The sequence below is a fragment of the Phocoena sinus genome, chromosome 2 (genome assembly GCF_008692025.1).
Source record: "Phocoena sinus isolate mPhoSin1 chromosome 2, mPhoSin1.pri, whole genome shotgun sequence".
Lineage (NCBI taxonomy): Eukaryota > Metazoa > Chordata > Mammalia > Artiodactyla > Phocoenidae > Phocoena > Phocoena sinus.
This window is the reverse complement of record NC_045764.1, coordinates 168,508,340-168,519,847: the sequence shown is the minus strand read 5'-3', so window position 1 is coordinate 168,519,847 and position 11,508 is coordinate 168,508,340. Positions and strand designations below refer to the sequence as shown.

Here is an 11,508-nt window from a genome sequence, read left to right as displayed (position 1 = left end):
CAGACGACTCACATGGAAAGGAATAGGCACTCCTGGATGATGAGCAACGTGAGTTCCCCGAGGGTGGGGTCCGGTCTGTTTCGGTTTTGTTGTTGTTATTAACGGCTTTATTGAGGTACAGTTTACATCTTATAAAATACACCCATTTTAAGTATCTGACTTATATACTTAATTATATACTTACTATTTTTAGCGTATTTACAGATTGGTGCCACCATCACCACGATCTAATTTTAGAACATTTCCATCATCCCCAAAAGAATTCTTGTGCCCATCTGCAGTCATTCCCCATTTCCACTCCCAGCCTTAAGCAAACAGTAATCTACTTTCTATCTCTTTAGACTTTTTTGGACATTTCATATAGATGGAATCATACAATACGTGTTGTTTTTCTCCCCCATCTTTAATGAGATATAATTGACCGATAACACTGTGTAAGTTTAAGGTGTACGGTGTGTAGATTTTATACATTTATGTATCGCAAAATGATTGCCCCATGGCATTAGCTAACGCCTCCATCCCGACACTTAATTACCCTTTCGGTTTTGTGGTGAGGGTATTTGAGATCTACTCTCACAGAAACTTTGAAATATGCAAGTCAGTGTTGTTAGCTATAGTCAGCAAGTATGTAATACAGTGTTGTTAGCTGTAGTACATCACATCCACAGAATTTGTTCACCTTATAACTGGAAGTTTGTACCTTTGACCAACATTTCGCCATTTCCCCCACCGCCCAAGGCCTTGGTCTGGTTTGTTCATTGCTTTATTCTTAGCACCCGAAACAGTGTGGATGGAATCAACGTGGGTTTGTGTGTTTTGGTGGGAAAGGTGGGGACCCGGATCTGGACTCAGGGGAGGGATTAGCATCCCTGCTGGGCCGCTTGCCGACTGTGGAAACTTGTACCAGACATTTAATATCTCTGGGGCTCCGTATTCCTGTCTGCAAAATGGGATTAGCAACAACTGCCTTAAAGGGTTGCTGCGAGAAGAAAATGAGATAATACTGCCGCCTGGGAGCACTTAGCACTTAGCACTGAGTGGTGAATACATGCAACAGTCTCTAAAAATCCTGTGCCCGAGGGTGTGTGTGTGTATGAATCTGTGTATGTTTCTGTCTGTGTCTCTCTGTGTGTGTGTGTGACTCTGTGTATGTTTCCGTGTGTGCGTGTGTATGACTCTGTGTATGTTTCTGTCTGTGTGTGTGTGTGTGTGTGTGTGTGAGACTCTGTGTATGTTTCTGTGTGTGTGTGTGTGTATGACTGTGTATGTTTGTGTCTCTGTGTGTGTGTGACTCTGTGTATGTTTCCGTGTGTGCGTGTGTATGACTGTGTATGTTTCTGTCTGTGTCTCTCTGTGTGTGTGTGTGACTCTGGTATATTTCTGTGCGTGTGTATGTGTGTGTGTGAGTGTCTGTTTGTGCATGGAGATGGGGTGAGAGGTGGGTGGAAGGAGTAGGGGCAGACCAGAAGGTAGAAATCCCCCAGATTTGGGTTTGGGGAGCCCATAATTTAAACTAACATCTCCTGGGTGACCTTTGAGTCCAGCGGCCTCTTTGGGGATTATAGCCCAAGATGGTTTTCATATTTTCAGGTTTCTTTCCCTTTCTGGTTTTCTTCTTCTCTCCTGGACCACAGTTCTGCCTCTGCTGCTGCCTCTGTTGCAAGCCTGTGCGCAGGGTCCTGGTTGTTCCAGTGCCCGGATCTCAGTGACAGAGCTTTTCCCTCTGTTTATCCAGCAGTCACACCTGATTAATCTAAATCAATTTGCAAATGTCTTCATTTACATGGAAAATTCTTTGGATAAATAAGAATCCTGTGATATAGTTCACACTGGAACAAAACAATCCCAGCTCCTTAAAAACGTTTCCTGACATGCAGACACCCAGGCCATCCCAGACCATTTTCAGTGTGGCCAAGTGGAATCTGTGGTTGTTCGGCCTGATGTGAGCAGAGAATGAGTCCTTTACAAGTTTCCCTAGAACATGCTCCTCCTACTTCAGATTGTCAAGGTCGTGGTAAATCATCAGAATCTGGCCCGTGTGAGCCCCTTTGGAGGTCAGGACTCTAGGGGACTGGGGCCCCTGTAAGAAAGGACCACAAACTGAGTGGCTTAAACAACAGAAATTTATTCTCTTGTATAGATCTGGAGGCTGGAAGTCCAAAATCTAGGTGTCGGCAGGGCCGTGCTCCTTCCAGTGGCTCTAAGCGGGGGATCCTTCCTTGCCACTCCTAGCTTCTGGTGGTGGCCGGCAATCCTCGGCATTCCTTGGCTTGTAGCTGCATCCCTCCCATCTCTGTCTCCATCATCACATGGCCTCCGCTCCTGTGTGTTTCTCTCTTTGTCTCTTCTCCTTTTCTTATAAGGACCCCGGTCCTATTGGATTAGAGGTCTGTCCTATTCCATTATGATTTCATCCTCACTAATTACATCTGCAATGATGTATTTCCTGCTATTCTGAGGTCCTGGGGGTTAGGACCTCAACATATCATTTGGGGGGAACACAGTTTGCTCTTTGTTTTGTTTTGTTTTGTTTTTGGTCTCACGGTGCGGCATGCGGGATCTTAGTTCCCCAACCAGGGATTGACCCCATGCCCCCTGCATTGGGAGCATGGAGTCTTAACCACTGGACCGCCAGGAAAGCCCTTGGGGAGACACAGTTTAACCCATAACAGAAAGAGGTTTGGGGCCGGGACATCTGGTTTCACATCCCAGCCATGCTTTTTGCTGACCGTGGGCAGATGGTTTTCTCCTTGAGACTTGCTTCCTGTCTCTGGACGATGGCTGTAACAGGCTCTGCCTGACAGGACTGACCTGTGATCAAATGAGATGATGTAAATTGCCCGGCCTAGAGCCCAACCTCCATAGCATTTCTTCTGTCTCCTTCCTACAGGCCAAACTGGGAAGTGGGAAATATTCGTCTTCTAAGCTTCCCATGAGAAAAGTTTGCAGTCTCTGGAAGAGTTTCTGTGGCAAATGAAATCCACGTTCACATTTTCAGAATGCACAGTGCCATGTGGATTGGATAGTAAGGAGGGTCAGTCCTTAAGTGCCATCCTAAACCAACAACCATCCACCCGGTTGTTGCAGATGACGCGGGAGCCCACTGGATTCACTGGGCTTCAGGAGTGCTGGAGTCTGCTAACATTTGTGAACATAGAGCTGTCACTAAATAAAAGAGCTTAAAAAACCCCACGAGACGTGAGATCCCTCATTATTCAAATCTGGAAGTCAGTCTTGCCTCTGTGCTCCCTCTGAGCCTTGAATACACCCCATAGGGCCCTGATGTGGTATTGAAACTGTGATTCTGTCTCCCTATAAACTGTGAGTCCTGAGAGCAGGGTGACGGTGCTATTTAGTTCTCTACCCAGAATGTTCCAGTTATTTATTGCCATATAACAAACCACACTGAAACTTAGTGGTTTAAAATAACATGTCATTACCTCGAGGCTTGCGGAGGTTGAGTAGGCTCAGCTGGGCGGTTTTCACATGACACAGTTGTGATGGGAGGGGGGCTGGGGTTGGACTCATCGGAAGGACTCACTACGTGGCTTCTCCCGCATAGTGACTTCTGGGTGGTTGGAGTCCTTCTGGGGATTCAGGGCTCCAAAGCATATGCCTGAAAAAGACAGAGCCAGGTAGAGTCTGTATTGCTCTTATGAATGAGCCTCCAAACCCAAGCTGGGTCTCTTCTAAGAGAGTCAGAGGCCAGCGCATAGTCAAAGGGAGGCAAATCAGACATGCCTTTTGATGGGAGGAGCATCAGAGAATTTACAGGCATGTCTTTTTCTCTTGCGGTACGTGGGCCTCTCACTGCTGTGGCCTCTCCCGTTGCGGAGCACAGGCTCCGGACGCGCAGGCTTAGCGGCCATGGCTCACGGGCCCAGCCGCTCCGCGGCATGTGGGATCTTCCCGGACCAGGGCACGAACCCGTGTCCCCTGCATCGGCAGGCGGACCCTCAACCACTGCGCCACCAGGGAAGCCCTACAGGTGTGTTTTAAGACCTTCATGGAATAGGCAAGGGAGTTGCTGTCTTACTTTTTAATTTTTAAAAAAGGTGACAAGAATGCTTCTCAAGCAGTTCCCAATCCAAATATTAGGTATAAATTAAACTACTGTTGAATTCTAAAGACGCTGATCTGTGTTAGCATGCTAGATTCTTTTTTTTTTTTTTTAAAGAAACTCAGAATTGGGCAATTAGTTAGATCTTAGCCTCTTAGGAAATCATCACACACACACAAAAAGAGTTATGTATTACTGCTGGCACCCATGAGTCATTTTTATCACCCAATGAAAGGTCTAGTTTCATTAAAAACACTTGGAGGATTAATCTAATATGAAGTTGCTACAACTACAAGCATAAACTTTTTGTTTTTTACCTTATCTCAAGATTTTCTTTTTTCTTTGTCATTATAAAAGAGGATTATTACTAGTGTGAGGGCAGACCTCACAGAGAGCACACAGTAGGTGCTCAATACGTGTCTGCAGAATTGACTTGCTATAAAACTGCATCAGTGAATTCCAATCTACAGTTAAGCAGACATTGTCTAAGCGATGGCCATAGGAACAGCTGGTCTTAGTATATACCCTGAAGGCTCAAAGCTTGCTTTATCATAGAGCTGGATGAGAATAATTGTGGTGTACAGTATTAGGGTTCCCTCAGAGAAGCAGAATAGCTGTGAGTGTCATAGGGGATTTATTATAGGCATTTGACCTCACACATCTTGGGAACCAGTTAAACTGTCTACGTCAGTGCGTCGTCCCCAAGTCTGCTGTGGGTCTGCGGCCAGCAGGGTTGACAAGAGGAAAAGAAGATGACCTTGCAGTGGGAAGAACGAGGTCAATTTCAAAGCCAGGAGGATATGCTGAAACCCCCAGGAGGCTGTGTCTCATTGGAAATCCAGTTGGTCTTTTATTTCCTCAAAGCCCACAGCCCTGATGCTTTAAGGTGAGCTGCAGACGAGCTGGTACTTCCCCAGAGAAGCACCTGGCCCAGGTGGACACGAACAGGTTCATTCACATAAAGTGACCCAGGATTTGGGACCCCGACAGACAAGTTGAGCAGCAGCTGAGGGAGCTGTGGGTGTGGATGCTGCTGTCTCCCCAAAGTGAGCCAGAAGACCCGTAATGATGGGTGTGAGCCCTAGTACCATCTGCTCTACACCCTCCATGGGGGCTGGGGGTGCAGAATTCATTTTGAACAGGTGGTATCTTCTTCCTGTGCAGGGAAGAGGGTACACACGCCCATGGTTGGTGGACATGCAGTTACTACAACCTCTCGGGGAGTAACTTGGCAAAATGTATTAAAATTACACGCACATGCCCCATTGACCCAGAATCCCACTCCTGGGAATCCTTATACTAATAATGTAAGCATATATGTTCAACGTTGAATAAATTGTGGATAATTCATAGTAACAGATCGTTCTCGATAGTTCATTAAAAATAGTGAATTAGCACGATATCTGGGGACCTGGAGCAATTTGCATGAGGTATCAAAAGAGAAGCTGGAGCAGAGTGTGTATGCTTTGAACCTATGTTTTCCTAAAGCAATGACAGAAATATTTTGTATATATACATGTATGTGTGGTCTTATATGTTTAGAAATAATTTTACAAGCATAGGGAAATATAGAAAAGGTCAATACTAGGTTGCTAAGGTTGGTTAAGTGGGGTGGGGTGGGGTGAGGAAGTGGACAGGGAGCCACATGAAGAGAAAAAGGCAAATGTAAGACTGGGCCAAACACAGCTGTAACACCATTTGATGAAGATGATCTCTCTTAAACCATCAATCAGGGTTATGCGTGTGTGCTTATACGTAATTTATCTCTATGAATACTCTATACCTTGAAGTGTATTTAGCCTGTTATTAATATAGTCACTCCATCCTTCTAAGTCTTACTTTTTACATGACAAATTATTTTCCATCACTTTTCCATTCACTTTCAATCTGTGTGCCTTTATCATTAAAGTGCATCACTTTTAGACAAGCTGAAGTTGGGTCTCTTTTATCCATTCTGACCATTCTACTTTTTAATTGGAGTGTTTAGACCATTAACATTTAATATGATTATTGATGGGATTGGCTTTATTCTATTTATTATTTATTTTCTGTTTGTCCCTCTGCTACTTTTTAACTGTTTTTAAGAATAATTTTAAATTCCCAGAGAAGGTACAAAGATAACTACAGACTGAATGTTTGTGTCCCCCCTCCACATTTATGAAAGTTGGAATCCTAACCCTTGATGTGATGGTTTTTGGAGGTGGGGCATTTGGGAGGTGAATAGGTCATGAGGAGGGAGCCCCCACGAAGGGGATTAGTGCCATTATGAAAGAGGAGGAAACACAGGATCCCTCTCTTTCTTTTTGTTGTGAGGATACAACAAGAAAATGGCCATCTGCAAACCAGGAAGAGGACTCTCACCGGAACCCAACGATGCTGGCACCCTGATCTTGGACTTCCAGCCTCCAGAACTCTGAGAAATAAATTTCTGCTGGATATAAGCCACCCAGACTATGGTATTCTGTTATAGCAGCCTGAACAGACTGAAACACTAGTACAGAGAGTTTTGGTTCCCCCTATTGTTAACATCTTACACTATAACTTACAATGGTACAATTGTCACAAGTAAGAAGCCAACATTGGCACGTTACTGTAAACTAGACTCCAGACTTTATTTGGATTTCACCAGTTTTTCCATTAATGTTCTCTTTCCAATACAGGGTACCACGTTGCATTTAGTCATCATGCCCTCTTAGTCACCTTTGGTCTGTGATAGTTTCTCAGTCTTTCCTTGTTTTTCATGATGTTGATTGACAGTCTTGAGGAGTCCTGGCCAGGTATCCTATAGAATATTTTCCAACTTGGGCTTGTCTGATGTTTTTCTCATGCTTAGACGGGGTTTTGGAGTCTTGGAAAGACTACCGTGGATGTGAAGTACCTTTCTCATCACATCGTATCAGAGGGTTCATATCATATCAACATGACTCATCACTGGTGACGTTGAGCTTTATCACTTGGTCAAGGTGGTGTTTGCCAGGCTTCTCCACTGTAAAGGTACTATTTTCCCTTTTTTATACCCTCCTCTTTGGAAGCCAGTCACTAAATCTCGTCCACCCTCAAAGGAATTAACCTCTACATCCTAGAGAGGGAGCTTCTACATATATTATTTGAAATTCTTTTGTAAGGAAGATTTATTTCTTGTTCCTATTTATTCCATCATTTGTTTATATTATTAATAGTATGGACTCACGTATATTTCTTTTATACTTTGGGTTATAATTCAGTTCCGTGTTATTTATTTTGTTGTTCAAATTGTTCCAGCTTTGGTCACTGGGAGCACTTTCAGGTTGGTTCCTGTGTCCCTTTGACTTGTCCCTATTCTAAAGTTTTATGATTGGATCTACCCTGAACTTTTCAACTTTTCAGCTATATGAGCCAATAAGAATCCCCTCCTCACTTTTTACTGCTTAACTTAATTGAGTTGGATATCTGTCAACTGCAAGCGAAAACAGACCTGATATAATGTATACTATATATATCTGATATGTAACAGATGTAATATATACCAGACTCAGATAAAGTAGGACTGTTAAAATTATTATTGAGGATTATTAAGCAAATATTAAAATAAGCGGAAAAATGATGCTACCCCAAATTTAGGCCAATAGAGTTACTGGTCTTGAATAGATAATTTAACTTTGAATTTCCTGGCAGCCAAAGCAAAGATAGAAATACGATGAGTTATATAACACTTGTCTGATTAAAGGAAACATACCACCCTCTTAAGAGAGATAAAGTTATCCTTGATTCAAATGTCACAAATATTTTCTCATGAGGATCATTACTTGTGAGATTATTAAGCAGCATAAGGATTTTCCTAAAGATGCCATAACATTCCGATATAAAAGCAAAAGACCTTATTATTTCAGTGAAATTTAGTAAAGGCATTTCTGTAAGAAGTTAAGTTCTTATGCTCTATAAACTTGATATACACTGAGCACTTAGGAAACTGGAGGAGTGGATCAAGAGTCTGTCTTAGACTATGTTTTCCAAATACCCTTGGATATTTGAAGGATAGAAGCCAAACTATTTCTGTAAAAATTGTACACACAGCACACACATATTACTTAAAGGGTAGTCTCTAGGTCAGGTGCACACCCACACACACACACACACACACACAGCCTGGCAGGGTTGAATCCCAGTTTGTAGCTGTTCAGAATAAGACTAGTAAGAAAAACATTCATCTCTGAGGAGGAGTATAAACTGTAGAGAGAAAAAAAAAAAATCTCTAGGCCAGGATTCCAGCTCTAGTATTTGGACTGGAGACTTAACATTTCAGTTTCCACTGATGCTAGTGAATTTTGTGTCTATTTCTCTACCTATCAAGCCCAACAAACTCCTTCTAACTTTTCTGCAGCACTTAGTGAGATTATTCCTGAAGAAAGTGCTCCTAACACACTAAGGTTAATAGGTTTGAATGCAAGGGGAAGTGAGCCCAAAGAAAATCCCCTCCCAGGGAATTCCCTGGCAGTCCAGTGGTTAGCACTCAGCGCTTTCACTGCCGAGGGCCCGGGTTCAATCGGGGAACTAAGATCCTGCAAGCCACAGGGTGCGGCCAAGAAAAGAAAAAAAGAAAATCCCCTCCCAGATATTTGCTTTCATTCCCGTTGCTTTTCCCCTTCCTCACAACTTCAAATGGGCTGCACCTTGGCATTTGCAGGCTAAAACTCCCTGCCGGGCATTCCATGCCTGGCCCCTCTGGATCTACGTCAGAGCTCCAAACCCACGTTTCATCTGCATTCAGGGGCCCACCTCGGAGGGAGCTGGCCCACCTCCTGACTTGGATGCCATCTCCAGAAAGGCTTACCTTCCAGAAGCTAAGTGAATTAATCCATTTACCGAGGGTTTGGCTGCCTCTCGCCTTCTAATGGTATTTTCCTGTCACTGACCAGCTGTCTCTTCTGTCATTGAGTTTCTATAGCGCTGTAGGATTTAAAGCAGGATAGATTCGCCTAAGCGAAAGACTTTGAATCACATCGCTCCAGTAGAGCTTAGGAGTTCCAGTTCCTAGGGAGGCTGTTGACTTGGAAGGAACCCCAAATAGCATCCCGAACCCAGGCCTTCGAGGAACAATTTGTTCAAAACACTCGAAGGCTGATCTAAGTCAGCATGGCCGAAATGTGGACCAGCCATACGCTGCACACCAGTCAGCCTAACATCTGTATGACGGTTTACTTGATACTTCTTCAAATCGTCTTGTGTTTTGAAACTTAAATGCATTTATTTAAATATGAGATTAGAGAGCGGGACGTTCGGCTTGCGAACGGGAACCTCTTAGTCGTGCACGGAGAAAGTACGATTTAGAAATGGGTGATGTTGAGGAGGGCAAGAAGATTTCTGTTCAGAAGTGTGCCCAGTGCCATACTGTGGAAAAGGGAGGCAAGCACAAGACTGGGCCAAATCTCCATGGTCTGTTTGGGCAAAAGACAGGTCAGGCTGTCGGATTCTCTTACACAGATGCCAACAAGAACGAAGGCATCACCTGGGGAGAGGAGACGCTGATGGAGTGTTTGGAGAATCCCAAGAAGTACATCCCTGGAACAAAAATGATCTTCGCTGGCATTAAGAAGAAGGGAGAAAGGGCAGACTTGATAGCGTATCTCAAAAAAGCTACTAATGCATAATCGTTGGCCACTGCCTTATTTATCATGAAACAGATGTCTCATGACTTTTTATGTGTACCATATTTAAATTGATCTCATACACTAGAATTCAGATCATGAATGGCTGATGTAATATTTCTGTCCTGATTTAAATAAGATTGGCTCGTGGCTAAATGAATATGGTCAGCTTTTTGAATTTTGCTAGTAATTCTGGTTCAACAAGTACTATCACTGATTTCCCCTTCTAAAGAGATGATTAAACTTGAATAAGGAAGGTTAAACTTTTCAGGGATATGGTGAATGCCTTCCCAAACCCTATAGGAGATTGGTTTTATATTTAGATTTCTACCAGTGGTTATATTAATATATTTAAATCTTGAGAAGCTCTCTTCACTGTCTCATAGACCAGCAAGAGTCACCTGTGTTTCAGTTGTGTTCATTTTCCCTGTTAAGGCAAGGGCTGAAGATACACTTACAATGTCCACTTTGTCTTTTCGGTCTTAACTATGCCAATTTAATTAAAATTCTCTATCTGATATATTAAATAAATAAATAAATAAGAAACCGCCCGGGCCTGCTCAGCCAGGGCTGCAGGCCCTCCCAGCTCCATGGGGGCTTTGGCTGTGGAGCTGGAAGGCCTTCAGGGGCAAAGGATGGATGTGGTCATTAACTCCAGTGCCTGTCAGAGCCCAAAGGGGGTTCAGAAGGGAGAAATGGGGAGAGGCCAAGCCAGGTGGGCCTAGGCAGTGGACCTCTCATATCTCCATAGGACCACGTTACATCCTTCTCCCACCCACTGCCTCGCACAGCTGCTCCAGACTCAGGGACGGGCAGGGGTAACAGATCGTTATAAAGCAGGTAAACTTGCAGTAATGGAGGGTGGGGCAGTGCTAGAAGCCAGCTGTGGAAAAGACACAGGCCCCATCTACCACATTAAAAAAAAAAAAAAGAGTTGTCAAACGTATCTCCCTGATTCCACTTTCTGAAAGTCCACTAGGATTTCCCAAACATGGGGAGAGGCAGGGTATAATGGAAACCACAGCTGCTTCTGGCCCGGAAGGCTGCTTGGGTAACGTCACCCTCACCTAACCTGTCCTCAAGTATTCTTGCAGGTGAACAGCCAACTTCATCAACAGCCCTGGGAGTTTGTAGATGGCCTTGTCAAATCACAGGGCTCTCAGATGCTGCTAAGATCCCATCGGGGCAAAACCGAGTGTGTCCCCAGAGGGATTCAGCTTCCTTCATTTCTTCCTGAACTGTTTGTTAATAGTGGAGAACACGTTTGAGGTGGAATTGTTTTGAATTCAGAAACATTCCTTTGTCCCAGAAGTGATTTTGCAGCCAAGGATGTGCACAGCTTTGGAAACTGAGCGGGCTACGGTGGCGTTGTGTGGTGGATGTTGGAAGCCGTTGGTTGTGATCCCAGCATCGTCCAGCCTCTGGACTTGAGGGAGGCTGTGCTCCGAATATCAGCCCCCTCAAAACAGCCCCTTCCATATTTGTTCACGCAGGTAGGAGACGGGGCTGGACTCACAGAAGGCTTGCAAAGAAAGATATTGTTATCTTTTCAACATTGTCAGGTGATGCCATTTGTGGCACTTTGAAAGGAGACTTTGTGAAAACGAACCAAGGGTGGAAGGACAGGGGTGCACGGACCCATTTCTGCAATTCTGAGGAGTAAAAGTGCCTGACTTTGTTCAGTGAATTGGTTGAAGCTCTGAACCAGCGAAAAGGCTGGATGGCTTTCATTGTAGTGATGGACGTGAACACCTGTGATAATGTGTAGTTAAGTGAACCAGGTATAACTTGACCAATGAAGGGCTCCAGTACACGAGGCTGGTG

The 11,508-nt window shown here is 44.1% G+C and overlaps 1 protein-coding gene across 1 annotated transcript; it reads left to right on the top strand.

The window, feature by feature from the left end:
* Positions 1–9,369: 9,369 nt before the first annotated feature.
* LOC116749491 (cytochrome c-like) lies at positions 9,370–9,687 on the top strand. The gene has a single exon (XM_032623880.1). The coding sequence runs from the start codon at positions 9,370–9,372 to the stop codon at positions 9,685–9,687; it is 318 nt and encodes a 105-aa protein (XP_032479771.1).
* The last annotated feature ends 1,821 nt before the right edge of the window (positions 9,688–11,508 follow it).